Below are 25,269 nucleotides of genomic sequence, written 5' to 3'. Positions count from 1 at the left end.
ATCGATGCTTCTATTCGCTGTCTGTTGTATTCCGCGTGCGGGCTTGGGTCACGGCTTTGTGGGGGTGTCCGGTACATGAACGCAAAGCTCTTCCACCAGATGTCACGTGGTAGTGACGCTAAAGAACACAGTAGCAATACTGTGAAAGCCAAAACTAGCTTTTATTGGGCGAACCTGTGCCCACAAACGAGGCTACACTTAAAGCACAACGAGAGCGGCGAACGCAGTCGGCGATAGGCGAAAATCTGATCAGCGGGTCAAGCGCGTCGGCTTTTATAGATCAGTCATCGAATGTTTCAGAGTAATCGCTGGGACCCGCACGCCTTCCACAAAGTTCTACGCCATTCGCGTCGCGTATACATGCAATCAGATTACACAAGGTTCGGCGACAACAGACAGCGGATAGAAGCATCGATAACATTCTAGAAACTTGCGATATATGTAGACTCGTCCCGCGCTGAGCGATAACATTTTGTGGAGGGTAACAGCGCTCACACGTAAAAGATACACGAGTTCACGTGTCAATATAATCCCCTTCGAATAATAATAATAATATTTGGGGTTTTACGTGCCAAAACTACTTTCTGATTATGAGGCACGCCGTAGTGGAGGACTCCGGAAATTTTGACCACCTGGGGTTCTTTAACGTGCACCTAAATCTAAGCACATGGGTGTTTTCGCATTTCGCCCCCATTGAAATGCGGCCGCCGTGGCCGGGATTCGATCCCGCGACCTCGTGCTCAGCAGCCCAACACCATAGCCACTGAGCAACCACGGCGGGTCCCCTTCGAATCGGAGGGGTGTTAAAAGATCACCTAGCCTGTATGAGCTACTTATGTGTCTGCATGTCTTAATTTAGTGTTCTTTCTATCACTGCTTTATATCGTAAAATTGATTATGCCTGTGATTTTCCTGTCCCTTTCTATTTTCTTCATATACTTAATCAATATTTTAATAGTCTGTTCTGTATCTTCACCACTGACCACTATTTCTGCCGTCGGCTTTGAACCAAATAGCTCCTGCTTGGCGCACGTACTCTACGGCTTTTGCTGGGTGAATATCTTGGCGTTTCTTTACAACGTGCTAAAACGCCTCCAAGTTTTCTTGCAGCCAACAGCGGTCTCACCCTGCTGCGAAAAATCTGCTCCTGAATCTTTTTGTTTTCAGGAGGCCAGTTCGGGCTATCAAAATGGAAATCATTGCCCGTTGTTTGCTTGGACAATTTTACGCTCTCTTCTTTTTCGTGATTTGTAAACGACGTAGAAAATTTTGTTGTTGTTCTTTGCATCAAATTTACCACCGCAATTTCTCTCGCTTTGCTTTGGGCGACTGCACCGATTTGTTTATTTGCATTCCCAATGACCCTGTATTAGGTCTCCAGCTTTCTTCACCTCTTTCCCAATTCCACCTGCACGCTCTTTAGGTACTCCAGGTATTTGCGCATTCTAGACGCTCGTTTATTTTCGTCTGTGTCTCCGAATCTTCGCCCGAAACCAATTTTGCCTGCGCTTACTTCAACCCTACGTGTACACGAAGATCTATGCAATCCGCGGAACTGCTTATCCTAACAACAGTAAGAAAAATGCCACGGTTGTCCTTTATCAATACGTGGTTCGTGGTATGGTGGTCGACGCAATAATTGCAGCGCAGCTATGAGAATTTGCGTTGTCGGGAGAAGAAATCAGCCAAAAAATTGTGGCGCAGGTTTATCAGTGCCTTTGTTGCAGCTTCATGAAAGATTGCTTAGCGGCATGATAGTTGCGGCAACGTGTTATCTACATGCGCGCTCTTCCGCTAGTGCCTAGATGCCGTAGTCTTCCTTGATAAGTTCCATGCGCATGTGGGTTCTATCATCATAATCATCGTGATCAGCATCGTCAGCATTATAGCTATGATTAATGTCAGGATGAAGGCCTCCCCCAGCAGTCTGTAATTGCCCGTCTTGCGCGGAACTTCAAAGCAAATTCGTTGCCGTCCTCGACTGTGCTTCCCTTGGCACTCATTCTGTCGCTCGAATGGTCCACCGGTTATCTGCCGTACGCGTTAGGTGGTCAGGCCAGCTCCAATTTCGCCTTTTACTGTTAACTACAATATCGGCTGCTCGCCTTTGCTTCCTTTTTTTCCGTGAACAATTAGTGACTAAAATAATCGGTAACTTGACTGCCTATTGGCCATAGGAAAGTTTATTGCTACTGCATAGGTTGCTTTCAGGACTCCCCCCCGCCCTCTGTATCTCGTTTTTCTGTCCAATTAGCCATGCTTTGTATATTATTTCGCTTGCTGCAGTGTACATTATTTATGTATTTCATCTTACAGGTAGTGCCAATGAAATGTAATATTTTACAGTGGAGCTGTTAGAGCCTCGCAGGGTTTCTCATTGCGTCCGCAGCTTGGCTAAGCGGGGAGACGGAGAGCTGAGAGAGAGGGAAAGCAGGGTATAAAAATAGAATCGTGGCAGCATAGCAACGCGGCGAGGGTGAGTAGAGCCTAGTGGGAGAGAAGGAGGGCCGCGCACGCCAGTGAGGAACGCGGCCCGGATGGGTGCCCTCTCCTGTGGCGCGCGAGGCGGAGGGGCGTTCTTCTCCGGTGGCTGCTAGAGTGCCTGGATTTCCTCCTCGCCCGCCGGTCCGTGCAGAGCGGAGACAACCGCGGCGTCTACTACGGCGTTGGCTACGCCTATCGCGGACGCCGTAGTAGACGGCTTTGGCGGACGCCCTAGGGACGCGTTGCTGGCGCTCGTGTGTCTTGTGTGCTGTTTGGTACCACTTCACTGACCTTCCCCTGAGCTCCACTGGTCTCTGGTGTTTGCGATAGCGGAGCCACGCATAATATTTTTCTGCTGGGTTATTATCGGCGCTTGTAGCGATTTGTCATTTTGCCTTTCATTATCTTTATTACTATTTTCACTATTATTTATTGTTGTATCGGGCATTGTATGTCCCCCCGCCACACTGCTTGAGTCGTTTGGCCCTGCAGTATCTTTATAGATAGAGTATATAATCACAAAAAGTCTGTGTAACGTTGTTTACCTCCGGCTTTAAAAAAATATGAATGACAATTTGCTCTCGATCAACATTTATTCCATCGTATTTAGAGAAACCCTTTAAAAAACACCTTTGAAAGACTTTTCATGGCGTAGCTAATGCCACAAGCTCATTCAGCTTTTATCACTCCGCTATAATGGCCACATGTCAGGGCTTAACGACATCCAAATAGCTAAATTTAGTATGACAGTCTTGCGAATAATTTATGCACTCTATATATGTTTAGATATAAAAAATGTATATTCTTCCAAAAGAAATGTATATTCCATCACGTTTAAAAATTTGTTTAGTCGAAAGAATCGGGAGTTCTTGTATCTTCGCACTCACATATACATTGCGATCTATGTGAAAAAATTCTAGAAACTATCAACTTCTTCACTGTAAAAGAAGACGATGAAATGAAGTGCAAGACACTTGCCTGTCAGGGTCAAACTCTTCCGGCCGGTCCCAAAATCGAGGGTCCCTGTGTATTTGCTCAGTGCAGGCCATGATGCTGACGCCCTTCGGAATAATCATATCCTTGTAGTGGTAGTCGCAGGACGCCTTCCTTGATGTGAAGCTAGCAACGGTAGGAAAAAAATAAAATTCAGGAAAGACAAACGACCTGCACTCTAAAGCCAAAGGTGTATTGGGCACGTCCTAAAGAAATTAATAGTGTTATAAAAATACCAGTTGAGTACCTTTGTGTAGCAATTAAATACAGCAAAACAAACTCATCAGTATAGCTTCGAGCATTATGAAGGAAATCAATTATTGGCAGGGAACCACCGCACAAAAAGAAAAACAAGAAATAATACTTAAATTATGCTAAATGGGAAGTCAGTTAAAATAATGCCTAAAAGTAGTACGCCAGGATCAGTACCTCCACGTTTTTGTTTTTTTGTGTGTCGGCTGCCGAGTACATGAACTGAGTTGTCGCCATACCCCACAGACTTTGTTTTTCTATTGTGAAGAGCAATGTGGTTATTTCTTCTTGCAAAAAACAATACAGGTTTCTTTTGACTAATTTTACTCAAACTGTGTTGTAGTGTATTTGAGTCGTTTCACATGGAGCGTCCCGTGAAATTTCATAGATGTCTGCTACAGTGCAGCGTCTGGAACATGTGCCGTCTACATCCATCTGGACGGCGTAGATCACTTGTGCTTTAAATGCATGGTTCGGTTATGAGCATACTTCATCGTACAACGTCAGTGGTAATTTAGTGGAATGCTATGGTTGCGACCTCGCGATTTTTTTAATTTTTTGTCAATTTCCAGCTATTTGCTACACAGAAATGTATAAGGTGCTTGGAAGCATCAATCGCAATATTGTTATGCATTAAGGTTAATGCATTGGTCCCTTGGTTCCTCTGCTGCCGATATCCGTTGTAAGCTGCGAGAAACCAAACAGGGCCTAAAAAAAAAAACGTGGTACGTGCGCTATCTACCAACAAACGGTTCATTAAGAAAAAGAAAATGTTATAAAATGCGACAGCGTTGATACCAATAAAAACATTTCTCTTAATTTCCATTGAGGTTCTCGTATTTCTGAAAGTTTCTGAATAAAGCTTCAGTTGATACGCAGCAGTCATCCTGCGTTTTTTTGTTGTTCTTCGTTCGTTTGCTCGCTACTCACAATGAATAACTTCCAGTTCGACCGCTTCATAATTGCCTTAGCGGCATCGATCTCTTTGGTTTACTTACGCGATGACTGGTGGGTAGAGTCGCATAGTCTCGTCGATGGTTTGCTTTGTGTAGGAGAGTTCGTTGATGGCGTCGTAAGTGAACCCAGCCTGCAGAGGCAGAACATGACTCGTCCGTGATTCTGGGCCACAGAATCAAAAGTACGCCAGAAATGTAACGCATCATTAAAAAGCTCGGCAGCATGTTACAGTCCTGTAACGCATGAATGCGAAAGCCTGCTGCACGGTTGGTAAATGCATTCGGTTACACGATAGGAAGAGTCAGACTTTTTGCAAGACCTAACTAGTCGCAGCGTGAAGTAATCTTGTGAAGCTTTTATGTCAACCTCATCAACTACACATGCGAGCACTTAATTCGCCACCGAAAGCTGCAGCATGCTTGTCGCCGGTAAGTGTTACGGATGTGTAACACTAGTGGAACCCAATTAGTGAGTTCAATCCTCTCGGCAAGGAAAAGCAGCACTCGCGGTCGAGCGCCTTGCTACCGCCGCTTATCACGTCACGCCTCCTTTCTCGCTTGGCGGGCAACCTCACCCGTAGCGTACCTCCGAGACCGGCCGCGCAATCCGCTAGGCCCCGGGCGAGCGTCCCCCTTCGCCGTGTCTCTCGCTTCGCAGTCGCCTGTCGCCACAAACGCCACCGCTGCCGATTGAGGTCAGCGACGCAACGCCTGTCTTTCTGTCTGCGCTCGCCCCGCGTTCCCCTCTCCACCCGCCGTTCGCTCGGCGAAGGGCACGTGTTCTTTATTTTTTGTACCATTTGGCTAGACGCCGCATTCTTTTTTCAAGGTCATCACGCAGCGAGCCACTTGGGACTCTCGTCTTAATAATTGGTATTTTGCAACACGCTTTTTAAGGATTGTGTGTTTATTTCGGTAAAAGGGACACCTCTTCTTTCTTTTGGAAAACATGCGCAATCTAAAGAAGAAGACATGCTAATATCTCCTTTGCCTCGGTATTGCCGTTCGACCCGCGTTTCACTCCCTTTTAGCGAGTAGACATTCCCTCATCTTTGTAAAGTAACTGAATCGGGTCAAGCATTTTTACCGCTTAAATTTCGGTGTACCACAGCGGTCTGAGTAGCACCTAAACATTTCTACAAACGCTTATCTCCGCATAGAGTAGCTCATTATTTCGCGATTGCATTCTCGGCTTCGTCGGTGTATTTGAAACAATGACGTACTTGCTAAATTTTTGGTATCAATGTTGGATTTGACCTATAGCATCGTGCAAAAAATGATTCACTAAACTTTCTTGAACTGCGAGAAGTACGCCTTTGAAAGGGTGCCTATACACAAAGGCTTAGGCTGTGTGCTTAGATATTTATCGCACTTAACGGATTAGCGGAATACCACAGACATGGATGATAGCATTAGCTTGTACGGTCATCTGGTGGCGCATTTTTGAACATAAAATTGAAAATTGTTATTTGTTTGATGATATTTGATCGTAGGCAAAGACGAGAAAACCACCACTGCATACACCCATCGTTATTTGGTCACCGAAACACTCGCGTCAGTGAGTCGCACACAATGCATTAATGGGATTAACAGTTTGGCGCGACCTGATTGGACTCAACAACAGCACACGACCCCATCTGTTGCGCTGCTCACGTCACCGCTTATCTGGTTTTCTGTATGTGGTAATGCATACTTGGACACAAGCATGCAAGCAAAAGCTCCATGTTTTCTTAAGCAAAGCAAATGTGTAGTGTATGTAAGCATCCTGGTCCCTATTGAGCTCTTCTATGAACGCGTTGTTTCTTCTATATCTAGTTACTTACAACAGCCATTGGTGACAAAGGCCACCAGTGTAAAACTAATAGCACGCATGTGTCACTCGATTATTGCCGGTGCTGTGTGTAAGGTGAACCCTCCAATTTGGCAAGATGAGAAATTATTCGCTCACATGTTTCTCGTAGGTGGCGATCACTTCCTGCCTGACCTTCTCCTGGATCTCGGAATACTTGGCCAGACAAAAGACGCAGGTGGATGCGATGGCTGACACGGTCTCGAACCTTTTGCATGGAGAAACGTACAGATTTGGATCGACCAAGATGGGCCAGTGAACCAGGTATTACATTGCGGCTGTGATTCTAGGACTTCAAAACTCAAATGGAAGGCTGTTATGATGCAATAAGACTGATCGAGTCAGGGGAGGCACATGTTTGAAACGAAGGACATACAAGAGAAGAGACCGAATTATATACAGCAAATGCAATTAAAATAAAGTGTGTATATACATACTACACGCGTGGGCCAAAATATGTATTAAAATAAGACGTCCGACAGAGTCCTATAATGGATGATTATATATGTTATGCGACTTTCACACAGCCTTCATACTTTATTCCAATTCGATTGCGGCCGCTTGAGCAGAACGTAAAAGTGCGCTTGTTTGGCTCCAAGGCTTTTGGCCTGAATACACAATGTGCGTCACTGAACACCTTCTAACCTTTTACGCGCGTGCCGTTTAGCCAAAATACGGTGAGCATTTAACGGTAAATGAGAGGAAAATGCGTTAGCATCACGTCGCACCTCTCTGAGGCCCTGGTTTGATGATTGGAACAGCTTTGACCACATTGCAAACTATTGTTCACGAGCTCACTCGACCCACGTCCCGCCTCTTTGACGAGCGAAGCGCAACTGGCGCGGGTCCGCAGCAGGTGTACCGGTTTTTTAAAGATCGTGTGCGGCAGATAGCATAATTCTACTCGATGAACTGGTCTACTCGAAGAGACACACATTACTTGCATAAAAAGTTTAAATGTATGTTCGACTAATTACCGAAAATTCACTAATTAGACTTTGAAATAATTGCTTTGTTTTTTGTACGTCTCAGCGTTATAGTTTGAGAGACTGCTGGCCACAACATGTATTACCTCCACCAAACTCGCAAGCGTAGGGATGTTTTCTCTTTCTCTTTGGGACAAGACCGCTCAAAATTGCGTAAGAATGTATTTGAAACCTGTGTGCCAGATGCCTTTTTTAATCGATGCATACTTAACTAGGCTCCGTTAGACTTTGTCAACATCCATGACGTCACAGCGAACATGATAGACTCAATTAGTGGTTGCCAAAATTCATGAAATCGCAGCAAACGTCGCGTTGATTCGCTGCCCATCTTTTTGCGCCTCTTCCGGCTTAAGAAGGCCCCACTCACGTTGAGTTCTCAGTGACTGTTGTCGCAGGCACGTAATATGCAGATGAAACTTAATGAAATATTCCTCTTTGGGTTCTCCCTTCATGTCACAGAGAAGCTAGCTGAATTGCATATGTTTAGGTTGCTTTGGAAAACGATGCTTTTAGACAGGCAAAATTGGCAGTGCCGAGCATTGTCTACTTACCCAGCTACTAGCACGGTGGCGGTGTTGGTTGCAACGTGGCTTAGGGGCATCAAGAAGTGTCCTTTAGAAATAACAACGAAGGGATTTGTAACAATGAATAACTACTGCACTCTCAGAAATTTCTGCTTCATCTTGTTCCCCAACAACAATGGTCATCAAAAGATTGCTCGTACTTTCTTTAGTTATCGCGTCGTTCTCGTCGCGTTGACATCACGAACGGCATGTGCGCACCATCGTAGAAATACAGTGCTTCTGACAGAAAAGTACACAGCAATATAATTTACAACCTTGCAACTGAATAATTGTGCAAATCGGGCTACAATTCACACCCTTAGACTACCCCCCCCCCCCCGCCAAAAAAAAATGGTGTAAGTTAATTGAATGTTTAGCAAACACAGAATATGACATTAAGTAAGTGTGCGCAAAACTGAGATTGATCACTGTTGAGGTGCACGGCCTGGACTGAGGGATGTAAAATTTTATAGAGTACGCCACTTTTATTTAAAGGCGGGTTTCGGAACCGTGACGATGCAACCGAAACAAATAGTCTACGCAACACGTCCACGTGCAAACACGAGATGACTCGCCACAAAGCTTTAAATTGTGGTTGAGGGCTAACGAACATTATTTATAGTGCATTCAAACAAGAAGCACACTATACATCTGCTCTAAGTGCAGTGCATGCATTCAACGCACTGAAGTCAGTATTTGTATCCCTTGAGCCATCATTATTTCGTGCACAGTAGATCTCAAGGTGGCCAGACCGGTTGTGAGCAGAAAAAAGGAAAATTGTGTGCACTCTTCGGAGAACGGCCGGTCCTAATGGACGTACACTTCAGCATGTTTTAATGTGAATGCATTATATGCCCCACTGCACGAAAATCCGTCGGCGTGACCGAAGGAGGGCCCCAAAAATGGCCGACGGCGCAAGGAGTAAAAACACTTAAAGAAATGCTCGGATTGACGTCGAATTTCTCCGGGAGGTTCCTGTAAACCAAACAAACAATTGCTGTGGAAAGAAAATTTGGTGCGTTTCCGTCTTGGTGAGCATCGAACTCGGAGCTCTGGCGTAAGAGAAGAGCACGCTTCCCCGACGCCGCACCAGCTGACGGTTCTGGCTGACTAAATAGGCGTGCTATAGCGCTTGCGTCACTGCACGTGCCACGTCCTTGAGTAGCGTCATTGAGTAGTCACTAATTTACATTAGTAGGTACATGCTAATGTACTGTCTCGCCATTTTTCCTCGCCCTCAGCACGGCATAGCAAACTGAACACTGCTTACTCGTTAACCTTGCTATCTTTCCGATCATTTATCTCTCTCCCTCTTGAGCACGGAGCTATGAAACTTTGAAGGGGTCGTGGTTACGCCTCGTTCATTGTATGCGGCTGCTCTGCATAAGCAGCGGTGGAAACTGCGAAGCATGAGAGAAAGAAAAAAAGAACATTCGGCAAAGCCACTTAAGACTGCTTACGTGCGGGAATACGAAAGCACTGTACAATTTGTAAACCTCGGAATCCCCATGAACGCGCGCGTGTTATATACTTATGAGGTGGCGACAACTCCTCCCCATTGGCTGCGCCGTTGCGTGCCCAATGGCCATCGCACTAGGCCATGACCTTACCCTCGTATTTAGAAGTCCATCTTAACTTGAAGCCCACGCTTGACTTGATATAAACGACGCCTGGTGCGAACGCGCCCAAGACGCTCATCGCAGTTTTTGGAGTGCGTTCACGACAGGCGTAATTTAAATCAAATCAAGCGTGGGCTTCAAGTTAAGATGCATTTCTGAATGCGGGTGTTAGTGACTCAGATCACTGCGTCGTGCCGTGTGCATTGAAGTGCGCGCCAGGAACACCCGCAGACGCTTTTTCGCGTAGCAGGGCACATAATGCTTTCGCAATAATAGATAGTTTTGAAATCACAGCGACCTATCCGGCACTTCTGCACGCGGAGCTGATTCGTTTTCTTCGTCTTTTACATGTCACAACATAATGATAAATCTTGAGGGTGATCACGCGTTTTATCACTGCACGCTAGCCAAATCGGCTCCACCGGCGTTTGCCATAAGTGGGGCCCAGAAATGAAGTACCATCCGCTTGACACGAGCAAACGCATCGAAATAAGTGTGGTGCACCGAATTCGCCTTGGTGCCGCATTCGCAAGAAGCTATGGACACGTCGTAGGTTACAGCCGTCTATTACAGTGAAGCTGGCCCAAGTAGCCAAACCTGTCAATTGCCAGAAACACTTGCGCACATGTTTTGTACTTTTTTTTCCGCGCACACGTGACAAAAACCGAAGCGAACAAACCGCTATCTGATGAATTTGTTTTGGCTCATTTGCCTCGTTATAAGTGCAGCTCTAGCGTCTTTTACAGAGCACGGGGCCAGATTCGCGGCCTTAGACATGACACAATGTGCTCGTGCAAGCGCACCGCTTTCTTTTATTCATAATTGATGTTCGCTCCTTTGTTTCACCATCCCCTTCCCAGGCGAAGACAAGCACGCGAGAAGAAAAAAAGAGTTATTGCTCAGGCCTATCTCTGTGCCTTTTCGCAATATGATGGGAGATTAGTAACTTCTCGGGTGAAGTTCAGTAAAAGATGATTGTAAGCGGACTTACAATTCTTTTCTCTGTAGAAAAGACCGGCTTACAGGGCACCTAAACCACCTCTGACAGTTGGACACATTTTAAACAAAGACACTTGTGTAAAGTATACAGAATACCATGACTATGCCGCAGGGAATCCACAAATGTGACAAACAATCACACACTCGCGCTAGGACAAGTCTAGCTCTTTTGTGCGCCGCACTTAAACCATAGATCAGGTGCGTGTGCTCATGAAACAAGAGAGAGGTTTAGATTAGGGGACGCAAGCGGCTTGCGAAGGCAAGGACTGGGGGGCCATGGTAATGCGCATGCGCAGACGCCTACGTCTGAGTCTGCGCATGCGCAGTACCGTCGCCCCTAGTTATTGCGTACGCAAGCCGCTTGCGTCCCCTAGCCAAAAACTCTCTAATGTTAGAGTTGCGTGGGCATAGCGTTCACGAGAGAGAAATATTTTGATAGAAGCTTGAGATGTTAGTTCTCCTATATACAGGTCTTGCCTCTTCAGGTGAGTTGCTTGAATTGACAGGACCATGGAGGGAACATAAACGAAGAAGGATTAAGAACGTGTTTATGAATCGTTGTTACTCGCCTTTGTCGTCGATTCGCTCACGAAATTCGCTCAATCCGAGGAGTTCCTGGGGCACTTTTGCATTCAAGAGACTCTGGATTACATCTTGACGCGCCAGCTGTAAAAAGAGAAAGAAAGAAAGAAGAAAACAATGAATGAATGAATGAATGAATGAATGAATGAATGAATGAATGAATGAATGAATGAATGAATGAATGAATGAACGAACGGGAACTTGGACAAGCAGCCGTCATATAAAGCGGGCAGTGCATATAAACCAGTGCATTTAGAAGAGCTTTCTATCACCAGACGTAACCAATGGTCGCTACTTGTGAGACCCCATTACCATAGATGATATTGCATATTGTCCCATAAACAGTATCAAGCTCCTATCATGCCTTATCACGTTATCTCACTGTCAGAAGATTAATATTTCCGGAAAAAATACCTATATGTTCTGGATTTATCAACCAAAAATTTGTTATTAAACGTCAAATTGTGCCATTTCGCTCTACCCTTGCGATCCCAGTTTGAAGGAGTCGCAATGGTTACTTGGATTTTCAATATCGTCAAAAATATAATATCTACACCGACACTGCTTACGTGCGTCAATGTGAAAGCATTATAATCCTTTAGGTGTAATGTTTTCGATTGATGTTGTTTGCGACATGCATTAAAGTTCTTTCTGCTCAATCCATGTGTGTTTGCGCATATACGTTGGCCATAGGCTGGAAATATGCGGACCGTTTTGCTGCACAATGATTAACTTTATTTTATGCCTAATAGTAGTTCTGTCGCGACTATGTGTTCGACTATGTGTCGTGACTATGTGTTCGACTATGTGTCGCGACTATGTGTTTGTGTTCCCGTGCTTCGTCTTCTGAAGCCTGCTTCCATGGGCGACCATGGTTCACAGCTGCCGCTGAGGCAGGCGCTTCGGTGTGCATCGCAGTAGACACAGCACCAATGAAATCCGAAGTGAAAGTGGCGCGCAGGAGTCAGTGACGTGAAGCGTGCAGTGACGTGTGCAATGACGTGACGCGTGCAGTGACGCGTGCAATGACGTGACGCGTCCAGTGACGTGCGCAATGACGTGACGCGTGCTGTGACGCGTGCAATGACGGGACGCGTGCAGTGACGTGTGCAATGACGTGACGCGTGCAGTGACGCGTGCAATGACGTGACGCGTGCAGTGACGTGTGCAATGACGTGACGCGTGCAGTGACGTGTGCAATGACGTGACGCGTGCAGTGACGTGTGCAATGACGTGACGCGTGCAGTGACGCGTGCAATGACGTGACGCGTGCAGTGACGTGTGCAATGACGTGACGCGTGCAGTGACGTGTGCAATGACGTGACGCGTGAAGTGACGTGTGCAGTGACGTGACGCGTGCAGTGACGTGTGCAATGACGTGACGCGTGCAGTGACGTGTGCAATGACGTGACGCGTCCAGTGACGTGTGCAATGACGTGACGCGTGCAGTGACGTGTGGAATGACGTGACGCGTGAAGTGACGTGTGCAGTGACGCGTGGAATGACGACGCGTGCAATGACGCGTACACTAGGACACCTCATTTTATACACTTATTGTTTGGCGTCGAGAGTGCATCGTAGGAGAGACAGCACCGATGAAATCCGCAGAGCAAGTGACACGGGGGACGCAGCCACGGGGGCAGTGACGTGATCTGTGCAATGAGGCACGCATAAGGCACAACTTTAGGCAACCACATCCATGAAGACACAGTGGTGTTCGCCTAATTTGCCTAATCTTCTTTTCGAAGGCTATAATTCACTTCGTTTACAGAAACCTGCCTGGCAAATTTGACGTCAATTGGAGCATTTTTTACCGGCTTTTACTCTTCGGGACATCGGCCATTTTTGGTACCACCTGTCGGTCACGCCGCTGTCGAGAACGCAAGATTTTCGCGTCAAACCGCGTCAAACCAATCGCGCCAAACCAATCGTTTAAAGCCTTCCCTCTTGACTACGCGTGCGTGCGTGTTCGTGTGACTCGGAAAGCCCGACTTGAATGAATGAATGTTTATTTTGACAGAAACAAAATACAAAGAATCTCTGTCAAAGAGGCTGACAAAAAGGCACGAATGCCTGACTAAGTGTCAGTCCCCTTCTCCGACCCATTCCCAGTGCACAAAACACTCAAGCACACAGGGCAAGCATGGTACACAAAGTGGATACCTACACAAAAAAATGAAAAGTACATGAAATACGTGACAGAAATACTGAATTTGATTTGTGTACGAAAGAATGAACAGTCATACCTGAAGCGACAGCAAATACATGTTCACTTTTTTTAAAAGTGTTTAGGGACGGTGATTCACTTATTATAGTGAGTAAGGCAGGGTGATGAGTCAAAAAATCTGCAACTATGGATGCCTGCTTTTGCATGCCGTAATTGGTACGGATCTTGCCCTTGTTGTAAGTTAATTGCCTTGTGTCGTATCTATGTTCATTCGGGAGGTATGCCTTAAAAAAGGTGCTTTCATTGAGTCTTACCTCTTTAAGTATTGCAATGGCTGTTTTTTTGTTAATAAAGTTTTCTAATGGTAAAATACAAGTCTTCTTGAAAAGCGGAGCGGAGTGGCTTCTATAGGGTGCGTTCTCAATTACCCGAATCATGCGTTTCTGTAAGGTTAGTAAACTATGGATGTTAGTTTTCGTCGTGGTGCACCAGACAGATAAACAATATTGAAGGCGCAAATGCACGAGACTATAGTATAATTGTTTTTTTAATCTAGAAGGTAATAGACGTTTTAATTTGTTAATAACACCCATGGATCTTGCAATGCTGGTTTTAATGTTGCCGACATGACTGCACCAGTTTAAGTTTTCTCCAAACGTAACACCAAGGAACCTCTGGCACGTAGAACGTATAATGACTTCATCACGGATTTGTAATACTAGGCTATCACCAATACCTTTGTTACGACGCCGACAAATAATTTATTTTGTCTTTTTAGTGTTTAATTCCAATTTATTTGCTCTAAGCCAGTCTGAAAGACTACTGAGCCAAATATTTGCTTCTTGCTCGAGAGTAAGCAAGTTTACACCAGAAAAGAAGATATTGGTGTCATCAGCGTACATGATTATGTCAGGTACTTACGCTTTGCTCCCGTGCCCTCAGAGCAGCGATGGGCTCTGCCTTCCGCGCCAGAGCCGTCAGGGGTTCGCTGCCGAATCGCAGCTCGAGCATGCACGTGACAGACAAGATGGCCGTCACCTTCGAAAAGAACTCTGCGCCATGGCAAAGGTAGACAGCAAGAATATTTTTGTTTAAATCCACTTTTTTCATTTTTCCGCCGATACTACCGGAATGACACAAGTAAGGTATACTAACTGCAATAGACGGTTTGTCGTCGAATGCCATGCGTAACAACCATTAACGTTTCAGTGTTCCACAAAGAAGTATCCGAAAACTTATGCATTAGTGGAACCATCGTGTGACGCTACGTTCAATTGCAATATCGCAATACAGTGTCTCCCCCCCCCCCCCCCCGAATTTGCTACATTCTAAACCAAACGAAAAGAACACCTAAACCGTAAAAGCCTTTTCAAAGAGGGAAATATCCGCAACCTATAAGCCACAGCTGCAGATAGTTTGCTACGGCGTTTAAGACAGCCTCATTATTGCAACCAACCATAATTTGAATTCTGAACATTTCGCCAGGGTAAAATTTGCCATCCTGCCAGCCTAACAACTTGCAGAGAGGGTGGTAATATCTCCTCTGGGCTTAGACAGGGGAAAGCTTGAATTCTGCGTCATTAAGCATTGTCTACAACAGAACATTAAGACTGTTTTTGTTATTTCTGAAAAGGAAATCTTATGTCGCATATAGATAGCAAAGCTTAATCTCCTTAGTATGAACCATAACGACAGCTCCATAGTCCTGGCCCAAGATGTGGTGGATAAATAAGTGTCGCGTATGTAAATAAAAGTGGCATTAATGGGTGCAATCCGCTCTCGACTGCAGCATTCAAGAGTCAACAATAAATAATTGTTTTGTTTTGTTTAAAAAAAAGCAAGCGTGTGGTAGGTATGGGCGGAAGAAGAGGGCCACAATATCTCCGGTGAAGTTACAGAAACGATTAGGTTATCATTACAGATAACTAACCGCCACCTAACTCTATCAAAAATGTATAAGAATTCAAAAGCATCAAAAGGAATATTTATTGAGGACTTTAAAAAACAGTAATAATATATCGCAAGAAAATGCTAATTATTTTCTTAATTTGGGAGCGGTGAAGTAAAATGGCTGAACTCTATACTGCATTATGTGGCACTCCGTAGTGGAGGGTGCGTGCGGGTGTAATTTAGGCCACGTGAGAATGTTTAACGTACGCTGGTGTTTATGCACACACCAGATTTTGCATTTCGCTCCTGCCGATACGCAGCTGCCGTGGCTAGGTATCGAACCCACTACCTCGTGTTCAGCCGAAGAGTTTGATACCACTGAGCCAACACAGCGTCGTAACGTTCACATATAAAATGTTCCATGTTAGAATTTCTGTCTCCATTTAGAAAGCAGAGTTTATACAGCAGAAGTTGGTGACACATTTTATCGAAAGCTTTAAACACGTCTAAAACGATGCAGTCAGCTTGTGATGATTTGTCAAGGATAACATTGGGCTTGTGAGTGAAAGATGCCAGCCTTGTTTCACACGAATATGATTTTCGAAAGCCGGGCTGAGAAGCAATTGAGAATCGAAGTGATATGCCGGTCCCAGACTTACGTGCATACGTACAGTTTTGCGCTCAAAGTGTTCTGACGCTGTCATGCATACATGACCGTGCCTGAGAATGTGTTGTCCCAGATGTCGTTGTATACAATAACTTCTGGAAGGAGTCAGTACACAGCAGCTTTTGGAGCAGACGAATGTTTCTTGTGTAAAAAATAACGTCGATTGAATGACTCATTGATCGATTCTCTAGATGCAGGGACGCTTCCTTTCCCTAATGAAATGTGTTCCTATGCGGTACTATCTGTATACATGCGAGGATTATTATCTTACTCGGATTAGCCGTGAGGATATCACATGCAATGAGGCCCCTTTTAACTATCTAGCGAGAGCTTGAATTTTCATTTGTTTTTTTCGCTGTCCAGTTATTTGGTGTCTTCACTTTAGAATTTCAACAAATCGCGGGACCCCCTCGTGAGTCAACGGTCTCCTTGTTTTTTATTTCCTCGTTTACATCTGAAGTTACGAACCTCGCAACCTAGTTGATATGTATCAGGGGACCCACCAGTCATCTCCACTGGAGCCACAAAAGCGGAAACGTTCCTAAGAGCCACGCATATAGGGAGAATTTCCGAGATTTTAATGAGGCTGTGCCTGGGAGAGGGAATTATGGTGGCCAGTCTTCGAGCATGACAGATACCCCATTCAGTCACTATACTTCATGTCAAATAGAATCACATTCCGCTGCAGCCTACACAACAGTGCGCGTAGCAGACTCGAGAGGTGACGCAACCGGCTGGTAAGCAGCAAGTAACTCAGTTCAGTGCACAATTGTTTTACAGAACGTTTCTCCACTCGGAATTTCATACCTACTCAATTATGAGGATTGTATATTGGCCTCCTCTTTGAAACGCAGTGGTGGCAAATAGTCAGCTAGCATGCCTGAATTAATCAGGTGGGCTATACATTCTTTGCATTCTAGTATTCATTTCATTAATCTTGTTTCTCCCTATCAAAACTTCTCTAACTACCTTGTACCGCATCCAATGCCTCTAACGAATCTAGCGGTATTCCATCTCGCTTGAATACGGGCGGTGTAGAGCTGGCGCATCAGCTGAGGGAGGTTGCGGATTCGATTCCCACCGCTGCTGCCGGACGTCCACTGGTCAGAATGGGCACAAGTGCTCCACGACTTGGCCTTCGGCTTTCTTCAAGCGTGATATGCTTTGAAAAGGAGCCTGCACCCTGAATTCCCGTCGAAACTCTCGTCACCAGAAAAAGAAAACAACTTTCGGTTGCTCCCATGCCGACAATGTCACATTTGGCGCCCCAAATGCAAAAATTAAGGCGACGGCGCCTTCGAGTGGGGGACAAACACATCTTTCCACGCACTGAGGTCCCATAAGGGCCGAGCACCAGGCCGGGAGTGCGCTTCTACCGATTTTTCCGGTAAGCACCGGGCGGCAGCGCTGTCCTCCCACAGCCGCGGCGGATGCTCTTCCACAGGACCGCCCGTCCGTGGTTGGAGAAGAGGCGCCCAGAGATAACTCGGGAATTTCCTATTGGGCGTTGGGCCCCCTTTCGAGATGTGAACCCACACGAGAAGCCGAGCACTAGGCCAAGGAACACCTATACCCATTAGTAAACACCGGTGGGTTTGCGGCGGCACCGTGATTTGAACTCGGTGCCTTCTTCGTACGAGGCGGATTGTCTACAGCCAGGCCACCGCTGCGGGTGGTTATCCTCAATTCCAAGGCGTCCCGACCTCAGTAGATGAGTTCGGGGCACCACATGGGGAATTGTCGCCATGGGAGAGGCTTAAACTTCTATTTTTTTACGCTCACGAGGGTTTCGACGGGGATTTGGAGCGCAGGCTCCTTAACCCAAGCGTATCATCACCGAAGAAATACGAACCCCAAGCCGGCTTGTGCTTGTGCCCGTTTGAACCAGTGGGTGCCTGCTGGCGGTGGGAGTGGGGCAGTGGGATCCTCTTCCCTGCTTTGTTTTCCATCAATACTCCCAATGTCCCCTGCTTAACTCGACTGCTTACCGGTTGAAGCTTCCGTAGACTTTAAATCCACTGGCTTCTGAAAGGTTTACGTTACCTCCGGGACCCAACGGGTGAAACCCTTCGCATTGAAATAGGATGTGCTGAGTGGTCTCCGGATTTTTGCGGCAGCATATGCATGACTCATTTTGTTGCGAATATTTGCTCCGGTATGTTTTCGTCCTGAGACAACCAGCTCGAGCCTCAAATAGCAAGCACTTCTCTTTGTGTTATCGCACAGATTTTCCCTTCTAATTTCTTTCTTGTCATTCTTACAAATTTCCATGGTCTTTTTGTTTTCATTTGCATCCAATTCACTCTCTTTGTTTCTCTCACCTCCTGTTTGGTACCTCCTGGTTGTCAATTTACACTTTCAATTACCATCTACTTGGCGGCCAACTTTCTCGACCTCTTCCTCTATTTCGTGTACAAGCGTCCATGTGTCCCTTGAGCCACCCGTTTGTATCGGTGCATGTTCCTGAGTCTTTCTCGAGAACCAATATTGCTCTGCGCTTTTCTGACATCAAAAGAAGCCCAACCCATATTAGCCGGCAATGCCTTATTTGTGGTTTTGCCGTGGACCGTGCAAATACTTTTCTCATGGCTGTGTACTCACGCCCAGTCCTCTGGTAAGCGTTTTTGACGAGGTTGAGCATGAAAGACCTGGCCGAGTTGAAGTACTGGTCGTTGGGCTTGTGTTGCACGTCGAGGTAGAGACCACACGCTGTCTCAGCCACGACGTCGAAAGCGAGCGACCCGAGCAGCGGGTACACGTTGGCTTCTCCATCGACCGCTTCATGGCATCGCGCTTCCAGCAGGTCCAGGAAGCGCTCCACAGTGTTGGTCATTTCGCCCACCATCTACAAGTGGCGTCAAGCTTCAGACCAAAAAACATGCACCCGCACGAGAAACTCGTAAATGAAACCGCAAACACCAATGCTAATAGACACACACCCGAAACACAGACACCCTCCCATAAGAAAAAAACAAGCAAACACACGTACACTTTATGTGCTTACAAACACGTGGTCTAGCCTTTCACGTCTTAGTCAAACAGATAAAAAAAACATATGCGCCTATAAAACACATATGCAAACACAAAACAAAAGACGTCTACCTTCCACGAACACATAACAGCCACATCAACATGTTAGTACAAGCGACCGCGAACCCACCGTACCTCGAAAGAATATCATACACACACGCACACGCACACGCACACGCACACGTACAGGTACACGTACACGTACACGCACGCACACACACACTATAAACATGGGAACACGCACTCTCACCTTTCGCATCTTCGACGCAGTGAAGGCCGGGGAGACGGATCGTCTCGTGAACTTCCATCGGTCGCCTTTGGCGAAGGACAAAGCTTGCCGAATGTAATCGTTCCCATTCATGGTTGCCCACACGTCCTGCGTTTGACCGTTTTTTTTATCACGAGGGGAACAATTCTGAACGTGCAAAATGCTCACAATATTCTCTGATCACATAGATATATCAACTTGGAAGAGTGTAAAAGTGGCTCGTTCCTTGTATAGTTTACGAGGGCTCGTAGTTGCTACTACGAGCTCTCCTGCACTTCAGATTGTAGTTCTACTTGATACTTTATTCTTTATTCATTGAGTGACTTTCTTTGCCAAAAAGGCGTTACAGCAAGGGGGTTAAAGACTTAAATAAAACTCTTTTTCATCTACACAGCACACTTGCATCTCTTGCAGCCGATTCTGATCTCTGATAGTCAACAAAAAGAAAGAATTGTAAAACATAGTTTTCCTAGCACACTACTCTTTCACTTTGTGTCGGTGGTCATTTCGAATGGATATGTAATTGGCTTCATCAAAGTAGCTATTACGAGCAATTCCAGTGTTACTATGAAAAACACAAAAGAAAACTTCAAGCGCAGTTTTTTTATGCGCAAAGAAAGCGATCCCCAACCCAATTCCGTTTTCATAGCGGTACAGCTGTCTGTCCGCTTGTACCTCCCTAAAACAAACCGCGCAGCTCTATTCTAAATTTTTTCAAGCTAATCTATAGACCTGGCCTGCATCGGGTCCCATACAGGGCATGCGTACTCCATAATCGGCCTAATACATGTGAGGTAGGCGGTGTTCTTTAAATATTGGGGGCCCATCTTAGGTTGCGCAAGACAAAGGCAAGAGCCCTTGCTACTTTACCAGCAACATAATCAATATTGGCATTCCACGAACAATCATGCAATAAAACAATGTCAAGGTATTTGCACGTTGGATTGGTAGTAAGCGCATACATATTTATGGTGTAAGGTGTCTATATTTGCTGATTTTTTTGGGAAGCATGCATGTGCACACACTTTTTGGACTCAACGTCTTTAGCCACTTCTGGCACCACCTTGTAATACGATCGAAATCATCCGGCAATGAAACGCCGTCACTTGCGTTCCTACTCTGCCGGTATAAAACACAATCCTCGCAAATAAACGTAAGCGCGATGAAATGCTCACAGATATATCATTAACAAAAATAAGGAATAAGAGCGGCCCCAGGACGGAGCCTTGTGGCACGCCTGATGAGAGACAACAACAAAGGATAAACACCTCCCATTTAAAAGCACGCATTGACGCCTGTCGAACAAGTAATTGGTTATCCAAGTTAGTATACATTCTGGTCAAAATTTAGAATCTGCAGATTGACGAGGAGAAGGGAGTGCGACACGGTGTCGAAGGCCTTTCGAAAGTCTAAAGACACACATGTATCTGTTTGTCCACCCTCGTCAACGTTGGAAGCCGGCTCATGAAAAAAAAAAACTACAAATTTCATGGTACAAGAAAAGCCTTTCCGCAAACCGTACTGCTCATTTATCAGAACATTATTACCTCTAAGATGGGTCAATATGTGCTTACATAGGACACGTTCGAAAAATTTGCATGATATCGATGTTAATGAAATGGGCCGGTAATTTGTGACATCCTTTTTTGGAGCCACCCTTATGAACCGGAACAAAATAGGAAATTTTCCAATCATCGGGTAAAGTGCCTGTTGATAGTGACTTGGTGGAAATTATGTAAAGGTAATTATGTAATGGTCATTAAGAGTTACGGAATGGATTCCAAGGGAAGGGAAGCGTAGCAGAGGGCGGCAGAAAGTTAGGTGGGTGGATGAGATTAAGAAGTTTGCAGGGACAACATGGCCACAATTAGTACATGACCGGGGTAGTTGGAGAAGTATGGGAGAGGCATTTGCCCTGCAGTGGGAGTAACCAGGCTGATGATGATGATGATGATGATGATGATGATGTAAAGGTAAAACGAAATTGGCGCAGCACGTCGCTTCAGTACACGAGGAAAGATACAATCAGGACCAACTGCTTCGGATTCATTTTGGCTTTCAAGAAGACAATGTATACCGCGAACACTCAATTTCACCGGCGGCATCACTGGAAACGTGCTTGGGTGTGGTTGGGAAGGAGCGTCATGCTTGGGTAAAAGCACGGATTGGAAATACGTATTTAAACATGTGGCGTTAGCTTTCTCATCAACTATAACTGTATCATTAAAGTTCAGTTCGCCGACTCCAAGCACACTATTGCCGTGAATGCTACCCCCACCGCTCCGAAGAGTACTTTAACCAACAATGTGCCCCAAGAGCTCCCCGTGATGTAACTGATATTCGCGAAGTTTACTCCGCTTATTTAATTGCTTATCGACAAAAACAAAAAAACAACAACGCGTTACATTCGAAAAGAAAGACAAAGCATAGAAAGTATCTAGAATTTTCCTTGCGCTATTAAAGCCCATGTGGGAGCAAACGCTTAAATATATGACGGCACACACAAGCAACGGCACTGATGTGAGAACGCTCTTGATTGTGATTTCAGTATGCATAAATCTTTCCCGAAATGCAATCGTGCTAAATTAAAATAAGAACTTCGGTTTAGAAGTCATGTTGTTTGCAGTCATATTCTTAATTATCATTTATCAGGCAGATTTATTGAAGCAGAACGATTGTTCTTGAAGGCGGTTGTGTAGAGCCGCTACAGGAGGCTTCCCGAACATTACAGTGGATACATTATTTCTTTCTCTCGTAGTGGCATAAGCCAACTTGTCTTCTGTTGCAGCACATGGGTCACGACTTGTTCAGTTAAATGTTATCGCTTGAAAAAGGTCCCCATGAGCCCTTCCTAAGTACTTTTCTTTCGTCGCTGTGACTTTATTCTTGGCAAACTTCTTTCTTAATCCGGCAGAAGCGGCCAACATCTGCTTTCGCGCACGTCATTAAAAAAAAATGAACCTCTCAAAGTATTCAAGAAATTTTCCATCATTGTACGTGCATACTTACCCCTCGGTCCGTGAAAAGGGGGAAGTCCGTGATCAAGACTCGCCGGAGTAGTTCAAGGTCTTTCACCATGAGAAAGGGGGCATCGCCGATATATATCCTGCAGTGGCGGCAAACAGACGGTATTCGCAGTTAGCGGCGGAAATTCACAAAATTTTAAAACTCAGTTCCCTTCCACTCTGTGAAGAAGGATGACCAGCGACGCTGTGTATGTGGGCCATTTTATGGCGAACTGCACCTCCACCACCGGTTGGCCAGTCATTACACCATCTTCGGGATCTGCCCACGTGTGGGGAGTGCTTAACGCCTGCTTCACCTCCGCCGCGGGTCGGGCTGGTATTACACTATCCTCGGGATCGGCACACGTAGGGGAGTGCTTAACGCCTGCTTCACCTCCGCCGCGGGTCGGGCTGGTATTACACTATCCTCGGGATCGGCACACGTAGGGGAGTGCTTAACGCCTGCTTCACCTCCGCCGCGGGTCGGGCTGGTATTACACTATCCTCGGGATCGGCACACGTAGGGGAGTGCTTAACGCCTGCTTCACCTCCGCCGCGGGTCGGGCTGGTATTACACTATCCTCGGGATCGGCACACGTAGGGGAGTGCTTAACGCCTGCTTCACCTCCGCCGCGGGTCGGGCTGGTATTACACTATCCTCGGGATCGGCACACGTAGGGGAGTGCTTAACGCCTGCTTCACCTCCGCCGCGGGTCGGGCTGGTATTACACTATCCTCGGGATCTGCCCACGTATGGGGAGTGCTTAACGCCTGCTTCACCTCCGCCGCGGGTCGGGCTGGTATTACACTATCCTCGGGATCGGCACACGTAGGGGAGTGCTTAACGCCTGCTTCACCTCCGCCGCGGGTCGGGCTGGTATTACACTATCCTCGGGATCGGCACACGTATGGGGAGTGCTTAACGCCTGCTTCACCTCCGCCGCGGGTCGGGCTGGTATTACACTATCCTCGGGATCGGCACACGTAGGGGAGTGCTTAACGCCTGCTTCACCTCCGCCGCGGGTCGGGCTGGTATTACACTATCCTCGGGATCGGCACACGTAGGGGAGTGCTTAACGCCTGCTTCACCTCCGCCGCGGGTCGGGCTGGTATTACACTATCCTCGGTATCGGCACACGTAGGGGAGTGCTTAACGCCTGCTTCACCTCCACCGCGGGTCGGGCTGGTATTACACTATCCTCGGGATCGGCACACGTAGGGGAGTGCTTAACGCCTGCTTCACCTCCGCCGCGGGTCGGGCTGGTATTACACTATCCTCGGGATCGGCACACGTAGGGGAGTGCTTAACGCCTGCTTCACCTCCGCCGCGGGTCGGGCTGGTATTACACTATCCTCGGGATCGGCACACGTATGGGGAGTGCTTAACGCCTGCTTCACCTCCGCCGCGGGTCGGGCTGGTATTACACTATCCTCGGGATCGGCACACGTAGGGGAGTGCTTAACGCCTGCTTCACCTCCGCCGCGGGTCGGGCTGGTATTACACTATCCTCGGGATCGGCACACGTAGGGGAGTGCTTAACGCCTGCTTCACCTCCGCCGCGGGTCGGGCTGGTATTACACTATCCTCGGGATCGGCACACGTATGGGGAGTGCTTAACGCCTGCTTCACCTCCGCCGCGGGTCGGGCTGGTATTACACTATCCTCGGGATCGGCACACGTAGGGGAGTGCTTAACGCCTGCTTCACCTCCGCCGCGGGTCGGGCTGGTATTACACTATCCTCGGGATCGGCACACGTAGGGGAGTGCTTAACGCCTGCTTCACCTCCACCGCGGGTCGGGCTGGTATTACACTATCCTCGGGATCTGCCCACGCATGGGGAGTGCTTAACGCCTGCTTCACCTCCGCCGCGGGTCGGGCTGGTATTACACTATCCTCGGGATCGGCACACGTATGGGGAGTGCTTAACGCCTGCTTCACCTCCGCCGCGGGTCGGGCTGGTATTACACTATCCTCGGGATCGGCACACGTAGGGGAGTGCTTAACGCCTGCTTCACCTCCGCCGCGGGTCGGGCTGGTATTACACTATCCTCGGGATCGGCACACGTAGGGGAGTGCTTAACGCCTGCTTCACCTCCGCCGCGGGTCGGGCTGGTATTACACTATCCTCGGGATCGGCACACGTAGGGGAGTGCTTAACGCCTGCTTCACCTCCGCCGCGGGTCGGGCTGGTATTACACTATCCTCGGGATCGGCACACGTAGGGGAGTGCTTAACGCCTGCTTCACCTCCGCCGCGGGTCGGGCTGGTATTACACTATCCTCGGGATCGGCACACGTAGGGGAGTGCTTAACGCCTGCTTCACCTCCACCGCGGGTCGGGCTGGTATTACACTATCCTCGGGATCTGCCCACGCATGGGGAGTGCTTAACGCCTGCTTCACCTGCTTCAATGCCTGCTTCACCGCCGCCACGGGTCGGGCCGGCATTGCAGTATCTTCGGGATCGGCCTATAGGCCGATCCCGAAGATATTTAAAGAAAAGCTAATCTTTAAAATGCCTAAACATCAAAACTGAATAACTTGCAGTCATATATTTTGACGCAGCTAATATTTAAAGAAAAGCTAATCTTAAAAGTGCATAAACATCAAAACTGAATAACTTTCAATCATATCATTTGACACAGATAATCATAGCGCATATAAGATCGTGTAGTAAACACTTTATTAAGCTCAATAGATATCGAAAAATCGCCGGAGCGGTCCATTAACGACATTGCGGAATGGCATAATTAAACCACAGAAAAACGGACAACCTGCCGATTGCATAAAGATCAAGGGGTGCGCAAATACGTGGTGTAGGCGAAATGTACCTACATAACAGTCTGAAGTCGAGAATGGGTTGGCTGAGAAATATAGTCTTTCTGTAATGCTCTAACCAGCGCTGTTTTTCAAGTTGTCTTCGTAAAACAAAAGCAGTAGCGTCGCACTCTTCTGCACT

At 46.8% G+C, this 25,269-nt stretch overlaps 1 protein-coding gene across 1 annotated transcript in view; it reads right to left on the bottom strand.

Annotated features, from left to right (window-relative positions):
• Positions 1 to 25,269, bottom strand: part of LOC142590213 (cytochrome P450 3A14-like) — a 44,933-nt gene that overhangs the window by 8,256 nt on the left and 11,408 nt on the right. The window contains exons 4-12 of the mRNA XM_075702133.1: positions 22,315 to 22,411; positions 19,288 to 19,413; positions 18,609 to 18,852; positions 14,372 to 14,502; positions 11,271 to 11,367; positions 8,072 to 8,132; positions 6,634 to 6,742; positions 4,728 to 4,816; positions 3,463 to 3,603 (exon numbers count right to left, since the gene is read on the bottom strand). Of these exons, the coding sequence (XP_075558248.1) occupies positions 3,463 to 3,603; positions 4,728 to 4,816; positions 6,634 to 6,742; positions 8,072 to 8,132; positions 11,271 to 11,367; positions 14,372 to 14,502; positions 18,609 to 18,852; positions 19,288 to 19,413; positions 22,315 to 22,411 (1,095 nt within the window). The remainder of the gene's footprint in view (positions 1 to 3,462; positions 3,604 to 4,727; positions 4,817 to 6,633; positions 6,743 to 8,071; positions 8,133 to 11,270; positions 11,368 to 14,371; positions 14,503 to 18,608; positions 18,853 to 19,287; positions 19,414 to 22,314; positions 22,412 to 25,269) is intronic.

The sequence above is a fragment of the Dermacentor variabilis genome, chromosome 8 (genome assembly GCF_050947875.1).
Source record: "Dermacentor variabilis isolate Ectoservices chromosome 8, ASM5094787v1, whole genome shotgun sequence".
Lineage (NCBI taxonomy): Eukaryota > Metazoa > Arthropoda > Arachnida > Ixodida > Ixodidae > Dermacentor > Dermacentor variabilis.
This window is presented reverse-complemented; position numbering and strand designations above follow the sequence as displayed.